This window comes from Gadus morhua, chromosome 13 (assembly GCF_902167405.1).
Source record: "Gadus morhua chromosome 13, gadMor3.0, whole genome shotgun sequence".
NCBI classification, from domain to species: domain Eukaryota; kingdom Metazoa; phylum Chordata; class Actinopteri; order Gadiformes; family Gadidae; genus Gadus; species Gadus morhua.
The window spans coordinates 16,859,995-16,876,823 of record NC_044060.1 but is presented as its reverse complement, the minus strand read 5'-3'; the positions used below and the strand labels follow the sequence as shown (position 1 = coordinate 16,876,823).

The window sequence follows — 16,829 nt, the reverse complement described above, 5'->3', positions numbered from 1 at the left end:
TTGACTACATATTCAAAACTAAATACCATTAAGATTAAATTAGGCGAGGTTTTAGTAGGCTTAGGCCTCCTGCTATGTGACTATTTTTTTTTTTACCTTTCCTGAACCATGAAATTTTATTAGTTCAATAATTAGTTGCCCACGATTCTTTTTAAAAACGTAAATTAGCAGATGATCGCGCTCTAAAAAGATCAAGAAGAAATATTTTTGCTGAAAATTATCTGCCTAATGGACTGCAGTGTAAATGTTTGTGTACCATAGGCTACAGCATTGAATAAGCAAAATGAACGCTCATAAAATACACAGCATAAATGTTAAGGTGCAAAATGCAGAGCATAACAAAGTTATTCAATGTTTTCGTCTTGGCAGTGATTTCAAGCTTCTTTGTGTTTGTGTTGAGCTGTCCCTATGGCAGCCCGGGCAGGCACAGGTCGTAGGTTACAAAATAGTTATGAACAAAAACGTAAAGCCGTAATACTTATTTTACATGTGTTGCACAACATCTGCCTCACGGGTGTGCAAAGTTTGGAGTTTGAACCTGAACTCCGGTGGAAGGATTAGTCGAGGTGAAACAATCCTTTTAGTTCACCGAAGTGTTAAGAACGAGAAGTTTGATGGGTACGTCGCTCTTCATCAATTGTTTATTTAGGCCTATTTGATTTATCAGACGTTACGATGCTGTTAGGATAATCTACCGTTCTCCCGGCCGGGTCGGTCCAGGTGTCAGTGATATAGATTTGTTTGAGGTGTTTGTTACATTATATTTGTGACATAAGTCTAGGCCATGCTAAATGTTAGATAATTACTCAAACATTGAAGCCTAACTCAAACAAAAGAACGCTTGCAATTCTGTCTTTTCCAATAGGTACGCCTACAATGCCTTCCCTTGGAATGCATATCATTTTCAAGGTTGCTCTGATTCCCCTGCTGTTCACCACTCCTTCTGATGGAGGTAAAGTCCTGGTATATCCGGTGGATGGTAGTCACTGGATCAATATGAAGATCGTGATCGAGGAACTCCACACAAGAGGACACAGCATCGACGTTATACGAGCATCAGACAGTTGGTATATAAGAGAGGAGTCCCCGTTATACTCCTCAATCACCATCCCTGTAGAAACCCCAGTCGAAAACTTTTTTCTAATATATCTGGACAATTTCATGAAGGTAAGTTGCTACAAATTCGAATATGAAATTATTTTGCAGGCTCATGCGTATGGCATTATCATGTTTAAATCACCTTCATAAGCAAGATATGTATTACATTAACTTATGAGTATCATTACATTTAATTTCTGGCAAGCATGTATTTCTCCATTGTTCACTTCATTGCATTTTCTCCATCAGGCACAGAGAGAAAGAGCATCGGCGTTTACAAACCTCAAACTCATCTGGCAGTTCATGTCAATGATATCTAAGGCTCATTCAATGAACTGTGATATACTTGGTCGAATCCTTGACGATGAAAGCCTTGTTCAACGCCTATCTGATGCCCAGTATGACCTGGTCCTCACCGATCCTGCCTTTGCAACGGGGGTTGTCCTAGCCAAGTATCTCAAACTACCTCTGGTGCTTAACGTCCGTTGGATCACCAGCGGAGACGGCCAGTTCGCCATAGCTCCGTCCCCACTGTCCTACATCCCCGTCCCGGGCTCTGGTCTCACAGACAAAATGAGCTTCACAGAGCGGACCCAGAACATGTTGTTTCACAGCCTCGTTGTTTTCCAGGAGAGGTTCATGGTGGGGCCTAGTTACCATGCCATCTGTGACAAGTACATTGAGGGGGGCTGTGACATCATCTCCCTCATCCAGGAAGCAGACATTTGGTTGTTCAGGTCCGATTTTGTCTTTGACTTTCCCCGACCCACGATGCCAAATGTAGTTTATATAGGGGGCTTCCAGTGTAAGCCAGCCCAGCCCCTTCCATCTGGCCTGGAGGAGTTTGTTCAGAGTGCCGGGGAGCACGGAGTGATCATCATGACCCTGGGTACTTTAGTGAACGCATTACCAGATGATATTGCAGAGGAGATCGCCAGCGTCTTTGCAAAGATGCCTCAAAAGGTGATATTTATTTATTGTATTGAATGGTGAATGTGTAGTGCTCTACATCTCCAAAAATGGTATACCATCACACATCCAGCGAGATATATTCCTGTAACATTTCGACTTCAACCCCACAAGACAAAATCTAGCTTGCTGTATTCAGTTTGCTTAGAGACACCATCGATCCATTATTTTACTATTTTACATTATAACCACCAAGTATCACCAGTATGAGAGTGTAGTACTATGTTTGTAATCATTCTTAATTTGCTTTTCAAACAGGTGATTTGGCGGAACATTGGAAAGCGTCCCTCCACTCTGGGCAACAACACACTGATAGTGGACTGGATGCCCCAGAAGGACCTCTTGGGCCACCCTCAGACCAAGGTGTTTGTGGCTCACGGAGGAACCAATGGAGTCCAGGAGGCCATATACTACGGGGTACCAGTGCTGGGCATACCGCTGTTCTTTGACCAGTATGACAACCTGCTCCGTCTGCAGGAGAGGGGAGCGGGAAAAATCCTCAAACTGGCTGAAGTCAACGGTCGCACCTTTGAGCAGGGACTTGGGGAAGTGCTCCACCAAGACAGTTACAGAAACAATATGCAGAGACTGTCCCGTCTGCACAGAGACCAGCCCATTCCCCCCCTGGAGCATGCCATCTTTGGACAGAGTATGTGATGCGCCACAAAGGTGCACCCCACCTTCGTACTGAGTCTTACAGGATGCCCTGGTATTCTTACTACTCTATAGATGTAATGATGACTCTGTCGGCTGCTGTGACCATCTTTCTCCTCTCTATTGTAATCATGTTTAGGTTCTTGTGCTGTAGAGGTAGGAGAATATCCAAAAGCAAAATACACTAACTCAAGTGTAAATTGTAGTTAGAATTGTAATTATATGATATTCAATAATTGTTTATATTGTTTATAATTTTAATTTCATTTTGCAGTTGTCCACATTTTACTACGGCAACATCATTCATAATTACGAAATAAAAACATAAATAAGTATTCACACATCTTCCAGATTTGTGAGTATGTCTTCCTTCGGCAGTGAGTCCTTTTGCAGAAGAGGTCTGTTGAAACTGCATCTTTTGTAATCCAATAGGAGTCCTGAACAACAAACTTGAGTTCAGGTGAAGGTCAAAGGTGTAGGTACAAAGACTAAAGCAGGTGTGGTGTCCTGCCTAAGAGCACACAGTCACATGCTGGTCAGACAACCTATCCGACGGGGGGAGGGGTGATCAGGACACTTGTGGGACAGAGGGCTTCCTCCTCCATCCCCTCCACATCTTCATCAGCTTCTTGGCACTGTACGACACCGATTTCCACATGCCTGGGAATTAGTGGGGACAAGGCAGTAAATACTTTATGACACTGGAAGCCATTTTAATAATACTCATTTTCCGGTTTAGTAACACTATGAAACTCAATTTGAGAAATGATTTCTTCATCCCACTGCCAACAAGATTGTCCATTATTTCCTTCCATTATTTCTAGAATTGTGAGCCATGATTTCTATTAATGATGCCATTTAAGGTATAAATGTTCAAACCAATGACTAGCAATTATATCCACTTACATCACATATACTTTGTAACCATATATTAAAGCCATATTTCAAAAAACAAAACAGAAGGAAGACAGTTTGTTTTCTTACCAGCTGTGGCAATGCCTTTGGCACTCTGCGTAATGCTGGAGGATTTCACAATAGAGGAGATGGCTGCAAAAGAGGGAACGCCAGCTTTACATTTGACCAATCTCACCACCGGCAGCCAGTGGAATTAGCAGAAAGCTTGAGGGACTTGGTTGTAAATTGGCAATGTTCATTTGCAGAGTTAATGTATTTTTTGGTTAGCAACACCTTTATTTTGAAAATAAAATAAAATAAGTTGATCTCCTGGCTCAACTTTAGCACAATGTCAACCAGGGCTCTTTCACTCTATCCCTCCCCTTCACGCCCCCTACCCATGTGTATATCAATCCTCCTTCCTACCCTTCCACCCATGGCTCCACTCCCACGCCCTCCCCTTCTCTACTCACCTTGTTGGACCACGGCTCCACAGTCTGGGTCCTGGGCCACCTGCAGCAGGATCTCCTCCACGTCACGGTTCTTCCCGGGTGGGTCCACTAAGCGGGTGATCCTCTGCTGGAGCGTCCGCGGCAGCGTCATCAGCTGGACAAACTGGCCCTCAGGGCTCTTGTCCACCTGCATGTACAACCAGTGAGACGATGAGATGCGTGCAAATACACACTGTGGCATGGAAAGATGTGGACTCAAGATTTACTCTTATTGGATTAAATGTAGGGAATCTGTGACGTTATCAAAGTTTATCTTTATAGAGAACTCTTCCTAACATTGAAATGAGAAAAGTGAGAATCATAGTGTAGCAATGTGCATGCTATATGCCACGAGGTGGCTGCCACACTCCACATAAGTGACTTTCACTGGGCTCTTCCAGACAGGGATGCAGGGTGGCGGTGTAGAAAGACAGTTTATTGTAAAGTTTGCAGACAATGATGCATGACACTGGTGCTCCATGTTTCCATTCATTGTCCAGCGTGTGTGGAGATGGCTGGTCTAACCTGTGCACATTGATGTTAAACAGGTTTGCAAACAGATAGACCCAGAGCCAAATCAGTCCGACTCAGGCCAGGTAAGACTGCTTAAACTAGCCATCATCCACACAGAAATATATATTTATAGTTATGACCATTTCCTATACACTTTGAGATTTTAGTAAATATATCTTTATTTGAAATACTTCTAAACCTCTATTCAAAACCAAGTTATTGGGGTAAATTCACCAACCAAGAAGTATTTTCTACACTCTCATCAACTCTGCCTCAAGATCGTCTGCGGTCGGGTTCTCTTAGGCAACTCTTTGAATCTCGGGGAGTGGCTGAAGGAGTGGAATACGAAGACGGGCAGAAAGACGAGCCCTGGAAACTGGAAAGAGTACCCGCCGCTTCTACAGCATGCATGTCCATACACGAATGGATTGTTGGCAGATGAGAGTACACAAACCCACAATACGTGTGTCAGCTTACATTCAAAGCAGGAACTGGTGGAGGAAGGCCTGATAGAAAGCCACTGTCGCACCCTGCTGAGAGTTCAGCACCAGTGCAAAGAAAACAGCTTGTGCCATACGGCAACATGCTACTTGTAGAATAGAATATACACATGAAACTATCGGCTGTAAACATGTGGGCAGATAACGCCAAAATGATCTCAAAACTGCACCTCAAAATCTACTTTATTCACAAATTAGATCCTAACGAAGGTCTTCTTTGGGTAGAGTAAATGTAATATGGTAGAGTAGCAACAAGCAGACGGGCTTGTCTCACTTTAGACATTCCAAATGAGCTCAAAGAAAAGTGATGACCGTGGTGAAGAGGTCACAGTCTGAACACAGCAGCCGCTAACAAGACAATAGAAACCATTGGCCCTCAATCAAGGTGCTTTCACGACAACCATAGCCATAAATCGGCATGTCCTGCAGGTGATACTCTAGCCTATGGCCCTGCCAAGATCTTGGGGGAAGCAGCAACCATCATCCTATTGCTTTGCATCGAACCTGGAACAGAGGTGTGTGAGTGTCTCGGGGGCTCTCTGTTAGATTTCTTCTGTCTGATGAACCCATGCCATGGACTCATCTGTAATATACGGCGCTTCCCGACAACCCAAGATGCGGTTGTCAAAAATGTGTGAAAAGGAAATGCCTCCTGAATGCATTGGCACGTACATGTTAAAAAATAGATAATTGACAGGAAATCAGCAATGTTTGAGTAATATGAGCAAAGACAAACAGCAGGACGTGTGGACGTGAAGTCCCTTCAAATAATTTCCCAAGCAGACCAGGGTGGACGTCTCTGAAAACACATTAACCTTGCTATGGAAAAATGTATGTGTTCATAGGTGGCCTTACCTCTAATTTCCCCTGTTGAGGCTTATAGACCACTTGAGGGCAGTCCTGAAGGATGTTGGTGTACAGGATCCGAAAGTGTTGCATGTTGTCTTGGACAATATTTGCCACCTTTGACTTATCCTCTCCTATCACCATTCTGAAATCCCCTAGGAATGCAGGAGGAAATTGCTTTGGCACCACTTAAAAGGATGACTGTACGGCACGAAGGAGCACCTATATTAAACGATATCTTTAAAGGTCCCATGACATGAAAATCTCACTTTGTGAGGTTTTCTAACATAAATATGAGTTCCCCTAGCCTGCCTATGGTCCCCCAGTGGCTAAAACTTGCGTTTGGTGTAAAACGAGCACTAGCTGTTCTGCTCGCCTTTGAAAAAACGGAGGCTCAAGCGCGCTGATTTGGAATGTCTGTGCTCATGACGTCATGAGGAATCTCGGCTCCTCCCCTTACTCTGCCTGGCCCGCCCAGAGACGTTGGCCCGCCAATGAGACTCGACCGTGCGAGCGCCACATGTGTGTGTGTGAATACACACACTGTAACGCAAGTGTTTCTTGTCGGTTCTTTGACGTGTCTTGTATTTCCACAACGAGACTGTCGTGGGGGTTATCTGAGCCATGTTTGAGAAGGAATTGGGGGAAAGGAACTTTGGTTTGACTCGCTGAAGTACATGAACTGCGACATGCCGCCGGTTGCCGCGAGGCACCATCGCCCGGCAGCGGGCAGCTGGCAGCAGGCAGCGCGCGGTTCAGTCGACTTCAGGTTGATGTGAAAGTGGAAGAACCAGAGACGTCGCAGAACCCGACAAAGTCGTTTGTGATTCATAATATCGTCTGGAGGCGCACACAATATATTATATGATATAGATATCTATGTATTATATGATATTATTTAGATATAGAGCTCCAGGACTGTAACGCAAGTGTTGTACACTTCCTTGTTATTTGGCGCATAACGCGTCGGACTCTCGTCTCTGGTATTTCTACAACGAGACTCGTATTGGGGGTTATCTCAGCCAAGGTTGAGAATGAATTGGGGGGAAAGAACTTTGGCTTCGACTCCCTCAAGTCAAGAACATGAACCACGACAAGGAGGAGAAAGGGATCTTTGCCGGGCAGCGCTTAGGCACCTCCGCCTCCGGCGGTGGTCCCTCAGCGGGGCTCAAGCGGGAGACATTCGCCGCCAACAATCCCTTTCTCCTCCATGTCGTGGTTCATGTTCTTGAGGGAGTCAAAGCCAAAGTTCCTTCCCCCCAATTCATTCTCAACTTTGGCTGAGATAACCCCCAATACGAGTCTCGTTGTAGAAATACCAGAGACGAGAGTCCGACGCGTTATGCGCCATCACACCAACAGCAGAACGGTTATCCAAATAACAAGGAAGTGTGCAACACTTGCGTTACAGTCCTGGAGCTCTATATCTAAATAATATCATATCATACATAGATATCTATATCATATAACATATTGTGTGCGCCTCCAGACGATATTATGAATCACAAACGACTTTGACGGGTTCTGCGACGTCTCTGGTTCTTCCACTTTCACATCAACCTGAAGTCGACTGAACTGCGCGCTGCCTGCTGCCGGCTGCCCGCTGCCGGGCGATGGTGCCTCGCGGCATGTCGCAGTTCATGTAGCCTACTTCAGCGAGTCAAACCAAAGTTCCTTTCCCCCAATTCCTTCTCAACCATGGCTCAGATAACCCCCACGACAGTCTCGTTGTGGAAATACAAGACACGTCAAAGAACCGACAAGAAACACTTGCGTTACAGTGTGTGTATTCACATTGATGTGGACGTTGAAGAACCTGGAACGTCGGAATATCGGCTCACACAGCTTTTGGCCGTGATAATATGTATTATATGATATAGATATCTGTGTAGGCTATATGATAATATTTAGATATAGAGCTCCAGGACTCCCGTGTGTTCTAGAATATTTACAGAACACGGCTAAAGGCTGTGTGCGCCTCGCCATTGCGATACATCCACTGTAAACAGAGCGCATGGTACCGTCCCTGGCTGCAAGCTGCTCAGGGCCACACCCCCACCCTCCTCCTTGACACGCCCACCGAAACAGCGCATTTGGGGGAAGCTCAATGTGCGACTGGCTCGGAGTGGCTGTAACTCTGCACCACGGCTGAATTTCAGGAACGTCTTTGAATACTGTGTTAGTTGCCCACTAATACCTATATGAAAGAATACATAAAATAGCATGTCATGGGACCTTTAAAGTAAAGTATCACTTTGACCATAAAAATAAATACCATGTGCTTGCATATTTGTACCACCAGCATTGCATTTTTATCAGGAATGCTCTCATTAAATCCTGATTGTCCGATGGTTGCACATTTGGGTCTTAATGTCTGCTTACTACCTACCAGCATAGGAGAGGCCGGCTATCTGCAGGAAGAGGTCTTCTTCTGAGAAACTCTCGGGCAGCATGAGGAAGGAGGCCGTCACCGCACTCTTCAGGTTGCCCACCAGAGCAGCACGCAGCTTGCCATTGTCACTCTGCGCCAGCATCTTCACCTGCATGCATATCACATAGCCCTCGTCTCCAGCAGCCATACAGGTGGATTCATGCCACCCCTAAATATTTTTATATTTCTTATAGAGGACTTACTTTCTTATATCTTTATAATTTTGATAAAGAATTTACTGTTTATCATTGTTGTTAATTGTTATGCTATTTCATTACATTTTTCAAGCACAGTGGAACATTATTGATCAAAAGTCTTATAACACTTTACTGACTGGTTTATGCAAGCGTCCAGCAATGTACAGGGTCTTCCAGTGCATCAGATCCTCTATTAGAGACTCTGTACTGATCACGCCATATTTGATAACCTGAGGATGGTAGGAGGGAAGAAAATGAGATTAAAATATATATATATTAGCATTGACTTAAAGCAATATCAAGGTGTTTGCAGTAATATTGTGTGTTAACTTAAATGGCATGGTCAATTATATTAATTGAATACAGCTATAGAAAAGAATGTTAGGTCTTAAAGTTATTGTAGTAAAGGTATAAAGGATTGGCTATTTTTGCATGGTAGACTGTGCATTCTTTAGCTTACGACTGAAAGAATAGTGGCGTTACCCTTCCATCTACGGGCACCAGTGTGTTATAATACACTCCTGCCCCGTGGTCACTTTGAATGGAGCTGATCTTTCTTGGGCCCAGCAACTTGAGGACGGAGTAGTGTTTGCGGTTCTGCAAGAGGTTCATGGTGTGCCATGTCACAGGATCGTCTACTGCGAATACAAAGTCCACCATGTTCTTCTGTAGATGAAGAGAAGAATTTGATAATATTGATGTAATATAATTGATGCAATTGTTTAGCGAGAAACTTTTGATTATTAACCAGTTTATTACGATTCATTCAGCAACCCTAGACCAAAGTAAGTAAGTTCGAGATGATCCCATCCCTATGATCCGTTATATACAAATATAACACAACAGAGCATCAGTTAAACTAGCTAGTGACCTGAATGCATTTGCATTTTGTAAGACAGAATGCAAGTCTAAATGGCCTAACGTGATGTCTGCTCTAGAGACGCAAGGTTAAGGGTTAAACTGAGTTATACTATGTATGCAAGTTGCTTACCCCCATTTGGCCTTGAGAGGTTCCCTGTTGTTTAAAAACACCCGAGCCATAAGCAAAAGCTAAACTGATATCTTGTGGAAATTGTGACAAGATCCTTCTGTAAATCACACTGGTGTTTTGCAAAGCTGGAACTGTCATGCTGACAATGGGCGTAAGTGGCTAACTTGACAACGTGGTCGACATAAACGCCTAACGCATAACGTTAAAAATCTTGTACGAATAAGAATGTCATACTTTAAAATGCAAGACTACGAGTTAAACACAAACTGTGCAAGTAGGTCATCTTCTGTGTACTTCGCAGTGGAGGTCGATTGAAATGTGCGTCATTTGGTGCGCCTCGTGCTGTGGCCTTATGGGTAATGAAGTTTTAGGAATTTAGTTAAATAGCCGACTCTGTTGTATATTGATGGGGCCTACTTAATCTGCGTCATTGGCTTTTTTACTTCTTCTGAATGCTGCTATTCAATTTCAATTAAATCACACCTGAAAATGTAAATGAAATGTGTGTTTCATTGTTTAAATAGTAGGCCTAAGGCTAAGCTATGAAGTATAAATGGCTTTCGACTCCAACTGAGAACTTCGCCACCAGATGGCAATGTTGTACAAGTTTTTCCTTCAATAACTGCCATTTGTTTGCTGTTTATATATATTTCTCCCTTGCGTAGGATATAAATATATACATATTGCTAATAACATGTTAATAAACATGTGTACATAATACTAGAAGAAGAAAGTAAGGATAAAAAACAAACAAAATTAAACAATAACTAGCAAGGCAGTACATGAGATGTGTTTAAAGGAGACACTAATAGTTTCATTCACATTGCATTTGTCCAAAGTGACCTCAAATTCACACCAAAGGGTTAGAGGTTATTCCATGCAATCTTAAGGGTTAAGAGAGGCTGAAAATCCATAATGAGACATGACAGAAGGAATATTGAATCAATGCACCACCGATTAAGGTTTCAAACACAGTATTGTAGTATGATATTTCAGGTCGGGGGGGGGGGGGGGGGGGGGGGGTGTTTTGTTTCCTTGACCAGTAGTCAATCAACAAGTTAAGATGCTCTTTGTTTTCTGCCTTGATAACAAGGATCAAGAATATGAACTTGATGCAGGTTTGTTAACACAGTGGGAAGGGGCAATAAACCAAACAATAGCCCCTGAGGAATAACTAATGTGACTTCAACACCTTTTTCAAGAAAGTCTTGAGGATGGTATTAAGATGGGAAAGCATGAAAATGTTTGACGTAAAAACACTAGCAGTAAGAATCTATTGGTCCGCAAACGATTGCTGTTTGTGAGCTGAAGTGTGATTTTCTTTTTCAACACTAATGAAGACAGAAAAAAAAGGTGTAACACTGTCAGGTTTCACTTCACCGTCTTTCTGAATATACAGGAGCTTTTAGATGCTGCCTCTGGGAGGCTGGTGAACCGAGATAATGGCATAGCCTGAGTGGTTTGGAAAGTCAGAGGGTGATATACATGGGGATCAATAGAAGGAAATACGAGAATTCCCCACTCCAGGCTGCAGTAGAGCATGTAAGGACCTTACACTGCTGCACTTGTTTGTTCCAAATGGGCCACTACTATTCTGTCCAATAGACTAGAACTATCATATTTATCTCTATATCTATATCTATATCTATATCTATATCTATCTATTTCTATATCTCTCTCTCTCTCTCTCTTTCTCTCTCTCTCTCTCTCTCTCTCTCTCTCTCTCTCTCTCTCTCTCTCTCTATATATATATATATATATATATATATATATATATATATACTGTATGTATATATATTTATGTATTAGTATTATTCAATATTGGCATTTCAAATTATGTGCTTTTCCCCCTGCCTCGAAACAACCATTATTTTGGACACTTTTTTTAAAAGGTATTTTCACATCTCTGCTTATTTCACTACAGCATAATTATACTCTCTATGTTAACAATGCACATAGCTGACTGATTGCAGACAGCTGTGTGTTAAAGCAGTTTTCAATTTTTGAATGGTTCCTCCTTGTAGTGGTGTGTAGCAATTTTGGAATGGTTCATCCTTGTCGTAGTAGTGTGTGAAACGGTGAAGCTGATGTTGGTGAGACATTGGATGTTCGCTACACCAAAAGGTATTTCAGCTAAAGTAGATAATATATATAGTGCGAACTGTACAGCCAAAAAATATATCATGTATTTTACTGCATGGCCTCCATGTATTCGTTAGGGTTCAATTTGTATTTCAGCGGTGGAACATGCCTTTGAAAGTCTACTTCCCCTGGACATGATTTGGAAATGAACACCTCAGATGCCATTGATTTTTGGGCTGATAAAGGTCAAGGAATGTTTTGTAAAAAGACAGAAAAAAACCCATATCACCGAAGTGAAGATATGTCGGTGAACATGGGGTTGCACCGGACTACATGATACGTTACAGTGAGGTGAACAGCCTTGGGAGGACAGATCATTTTTACTTGAGCGACGATTAAGGGACACCATTTACTAAAGCTGGCTCTTGTGAATGTGACCATAACGATATGGCACGCGCACGCTCATAAAGCCACCCCACCTTGGTTTATCTTCAGAGCTTTCACATGCCTGTTGCCATGGAGATGGCAGCCCATGAAAAGGGATGGAGCATCGAAAGCAACTACTACATTTTCCACACCCACCGCTCTCTAGAGATGTATTGCAACGTACACAAACAACTATTTATACTGGAAACAATGGCATTATGAACACAGAATTGTCCAATAATATTTATTTTCGACCATATAATTATGTGTATATGTATACATATATATGTATATATATGTATATATACATGCATCACCCAAATGGGTGCTACATACTGGTGGTGGTTAGTGAGGTCCCCCCCCCCCCCCCCCTTCACTGTAGGCGTCTTTGAGTGTCTAGAAAAGCGCTAAATAAATTCAATGAATTATATGTGTGAAAAAATGATTTTTATCTCAAATAGTCTGTTAAGATTATCATTATCTGTTTTTTTAAAGATTAGTCTGTTGACTTCAAAAATAATATTTTGAATAAAAATCGAAGCTTGAATCTACTAAATATAACAACAGCAACAGCAACAACAACTCTGCAGTACACAGGATATTAATCGAAATGTCAAGGTGTTCAAATTAGTTCAGGGAATGCAAACCAATGTCTCCGATCTGTGTGGGAGTTATAATCTTGTTGTTCCTTCCCTGCAACTTGGTTACAGATAGCTCTAACCGACAACCAGGACTGTGTTTACCCTGGCAACAGTTGCACATCCCATGGAAATACTGCTAATCCATAAATCAGCATTAATGCCTTAAAGGAGACTTTACAAACATATAGTATCTATATTACTGTGTATAATTAAACAATGCCCATCTTGTGGATGTTCGATCTATTGCTCAATACCTGGTCTGAGAGGTTAAGATAAACTGCTTATATTACAAAGTCTTTGTTGGCCAAGGTAAATATTTTCCTTGAATATACGTAATCATTTTAATTTGAATAATTTGGCTTTTATTCAAATGGAAATTGCATCACAAATGGCATGTGCCTATCTTTTTACTATGATTCAATGCATGCACAATAAACAGATTTTGTGTGTGTGTGTGTGTGTGTATGTGTGTGTGAGTAGTGTACTGTAATGTAGTGTAGAGTAATGTATTGTACTATAATGTGTGTATGTGCTTGTGTGTAGTGCAGCGTAATAGAATGTATGCGATTTGAGTTAGAATTGTACTGGTTGGTCAAGTTGACACATCACTAGCACATCAATAGGACTACGTTGACAGCTGTGGGACTTCTCCACACTCCTCAAGATGGACATATTGTGCAAGCTTCAATCATTTCAGTACCCCAAACTGTGGCAACCTTTGTTTTATCGGATGCTCCAGTCTCAAAGAAAAATAGCACGTGAGGGGGGGGGAGCCTGTCCTACTACAGTGACGTATTTAACAAGTCTGTCATCTTTATTTCAGCTGTATGTTATTTACAGCACTGCTGGCAAAGGAGGTGTGAATACATATCTATATATACTGTATGTATACGTATGAAGCTACTTTTGCATCAAGCAGGTCAAATGGCACGTAGCGTGACAGAGCTGTGCCAAATAATTTGATTTCCCTATGAGTGCATCCCGGTTGTCATGGCTGTCCCTTTAAGACAGCTCATCAGCGGAGGGGAAGCAACAGCAGCACAGGGACTTCAGCAGCTCTACAAAGCCCTTCACTCTCCTGCTCTCGCTTCTGACTGCTACCTCTGGGAATAGAAAGGTGAAAATGAATAGATAGCCATACTTACTAAATAACAAACTCCAAGCAAAAACAACTAACAATATTTACAATAAGAAAACTATTATTTATCTACCCACTATTTGCAATAGGGGTAGATATGGATAAGGTAAATATGAAAATAGAAATATGAAATATGAAAATAGGTGAAAGATATATAAATGTGTGTAGTCGCCGAGAGGGCCAGTGTGTGGAACTTGGTGGTGGCCCTGGTGAGATCAGGGTTCACCGTCCTAACTGCCTGGTGAAGAAACCCTATCTTGGTCGGTTTTTGCTGCGTGGCTGCAGGAGGTGCTGGCCTGATGGCAGCAGCTGAGACAGTCCTTCAGGATCCTACAGGCTTTGGTTCTGCACCTCCTGTTGTATAAAGCCTGCAAAACTCTCTGCAGGGCCCTCATGTCCTGGGCTGATTCCTCGCCAAACCAGGTAGTGAGGTTCCTGTCAGGATGCTCTCTGCTGAACCATCCTCAGGGAGAGCTTCCTGAGGTGGTAAAGACCCAGCCTTGCCCTTCTCTCTCGAATGTCTGTGTGTGTTGACCACGTCAGAGCCTCTGCGGTGTGTACTCTGAGGTAGTTGTAACTGCTCACCCTTCTAGACAGTAGTGATGATGGATGATTGTTCAGAATGTAATTTTGATGGATTTTATGTACTGAATTTTCATGCACTTTTTGGGTTATATCTTCATTGCTTTATGTACTTATTGTAAGTCGCTTTGTAAAAGTGTCAGCAAATAAATCAATAAAAGTAATGTATTGTAGTCCCTTCAATCCACATCTGGGTGCACGTCCACTGTTGTTCTCTCCTCAAACCAACCATGAGTTCCTCGGTTTTGAGGAATTCTTGAGGACGAAGATGTCCTGTCCCCAGAGTGGCAGGTCAGCCACCTCCTCCAGGCAGGCTTCCTCATTGCTGTCAGAGATCAGGCCCAGCACCACTGTGTCATTTAGAAACGGGATGATGGAGTTGGAGCTGAACATGGCCACACAGTCATGTGTGTACAGGGAGTACAGTAGGGGTCTGATGGGGTCATCCAGATGCCTCGGACACCAGCCTTCCGAGTTGGAAGTGGGGAAGTCTCCCAGCTTTCTTGAGGCATTTCACGCCCCCTTTTGGTCGAGCACCCTCGGGAATTCTGAGAGTATACCGAGTTCAGTAATGACACTTGGGTCACATCTATCTATCTATCTATCTATCTATCTATCTATCTATCTATCTATCCATCTATCCATCTATCCATCTATCCATCTATCCATCTATCTTTCTATCTATCTATCTATCTATCTATCTATCTATCTATCTATCTATCTATCTATCTATCTATCTATCTATCTATCTATCTATCTATCTATCCATCCATCCATCCATCCATCCATCCATCCATCCATCCATCCATCCATCCATCCATCCATCCATCCATCCATCCATCCATCCATCCATCCATTTGGTAGCGGATCCTCAGAGGTAAAGAAGTTCAATCTGCCCCTATTTGTTTATTTGTGTTTCAATACAAAAAGACAAGAGGAAAATTGTTCTTTCCCTTAATGTCTTTATGTGAGAATATTTCTCTTAACTTTTTTGATTTGAAATGTCCTCACTGTGTTAAAATGTGGTGACTTGATGTGAATTGCCTCCAGTTGAAGTTCACTTTATGCTGCAATAAGGTATTGTTCACAGCAAATCATTGTCAGCATAGTTCGTCATCCATGTGTTAAAGCCTGTAATGCGTTATCTGGAAGGATATTTAATGAGAACATATTGAGGTGAAATAAAAGTGCTTTACAGTTCTAATCACTACAGTGTGGAGGCTTTGTGGTTACGGCTGTTTTAAGCGGCCTCTACTGGTCCGAGTCAGGCTGATTAGAATTTGGAGCTGGGCGAGGCTGACCTTTGTTGTGTATTGAGCAATCAATGCACACAGGTTCAACCTGCCATCCCCCCACACTCGAGAGCCCTCGGACATGGCAGCACACAACACTCACAAAGAAAACCTTCCCTCTGTTCCTTTACCTCAATGGAAACAGTTATTAGGTCAAGGAACGCCTCGGCCTGCATCCTAGGTGGAGTGACAGCCTCCTAGGTGGAGTGACAGCCTCCTAGGTGGAGTCACAGCCTCCTAGGTGGAGTGACAGCCTCCTAGGTGGAGTCACAGCCTCCTAGGTGGAGTGACAGGCTCCTAGGTAGAGTGACAGCCTCCTAGGTGGAGTCACAGCCTCCTAGGTGGAGTGACAGCCTCCTAGGTGGAGTGACAGCCTCCTAGGTAGAGTGACAGTCTCCTAGGTGGAGTGACAGCCTCCTAGGTGGAGTCACAGCCTCCTAGGTGTATAGCAAACAGGCGTGCTACATACAGTTAATCAACTCTATCCTTCATTTAGGTTTGTTTCTCATATTTCTCAGATATGGCTCAAAGCTTGTGCTACCTTCTCATATGTAGCTCGAGTTCCAAATTGAAGAAAAATAAATCAGAAGAAGAGACATTGGACATTGAATTATGTTGGCCTCATACTTCTCAGACTTGTCTCAGCCTCGTCGTTCTTTACTTTATTGTAACCTAAGGTAACAATTAAATGTTTTTTCTGTCAAGAGCCAACCCAATGTTGAAATGCTTAATACAATACAACCCATGCCAAAGACGGTCAAACATCCACACAGGCTCCAAATCGAACATCATCTGGGTCCATTGAGACCTTGACTGGTCCCAGCGAGAACAGCAGCTTGGCATTGGTAAATCGAGACGTTATCTCCCGCACATCCTTTCTCAACCGTGTTATCCTTCATAGTGACACCTGGCGGCAGCATGTTGAGCGGTTTCATTCATTAGAGAGGCTTTGGTCTGGACTTCCTTCCCACCGCTGTTCCCACCCAGGTGAATCACAATGATGTCCTGGTTTATCCAAGTCGATGCTTGGTTGGATTGGGGAATCTGCCTCAGATTCTCCCATCTTCTGCCCCCTCTGCCTTCC

At 42.9% G+C, this 16,829-nt stretch overlaps 2 protein-coding genes across 4 annotated transcripts; one reads left to right on the top strand and one right to left on the bottom strand.

Moving 5' to 3' along the window:
- The first annotated feature begins 400 nt into the window (after window positions 1-400).
- LOC115557683 (UDP-glucuronosyltransferase 1-5-like) lies at window positions 401-3,062 on the top strand. Its single transcript, XM_030375681.1, is given in 5 exon segments — window positions 401-618; window positions 866-1,167; window positions 1,348-2,061; window positions 2,326-2,704; window positions 2,707-3,062. Coding segments are annotated over 5 exon segments (1,602 nt in total). The 5' UTR covers window positions 401-614; the 3' UTR covers window positions 2,910-3,062.
- Window positions 2,957-9,914, bottom strand: tamm41 (TAM41 mitochondrial translocator assembly and maintenance homolog). Of its 3 annotated transcripts, XM_030375685.1 has the most exons (9): window positions 9,585-9,914; window positions 9,077-9,259; window positions 8,731-8,823; window positions 8,355-8,505; window positions 5,975-6,120; window positions 4,089-4,254; window positions 3,706-3,768; window positions 3,267-3,381; window positions 2,957-3,158 (listed from the first exon to the last, which is right to left on the bottom strand). In XM_030375685.1, the coding sequence occupies exons 1-8, from the start codon at window positions 9,720-9,722 to the stop codon at window positions 3,290-3,292; spliced, it is 1,032 nt and encodes a 343-aa protein (XP_030231545.1). In that variant the 5' UTR covers window positions 9,723-9,914; the 3' UTR covers window positions 2,957-3,158; window positions 3,267-3,289. The 3 variants fall into 3 exon arrangements, with proteins under 3 accessions (XP_030231545.1, XP_030231544.1, XP_030231546.1); XM_030375684.1 differs by having other exon boundaries at window positions 2,957-3,381; XM_030375686.1 differs by having other exon boundaries at window positions 2,957-3,381; window positions 9,819-9,910.
- Between the last annotated feature and the right edge of the window lie 6,915 nt (window positions 9,915-16,829).

Coding starts and splice junctions, on each gene's coding strand:
- tamm41 (XM_030375684.1), bottom strand. CDS start 9,722: ATGACAGTTCCAGCTTTGCAAAACACCAGTGTGATTTACAGAAGGATC. Junction 8,824..9,076: donor TGGTGCCCGTAGATGGAAGG/GTAACGCCACTA, acceptor TACCATCCTCAG/GTTATCAAATATGGCGTGAT. Junction 8,506..8,730: donor CTGGACGCTTGCATAAACCA/GTCAGTAAAGTG, acceptor ATATGCATGCAG/GTGAAGATGCTGGCGCAGAG.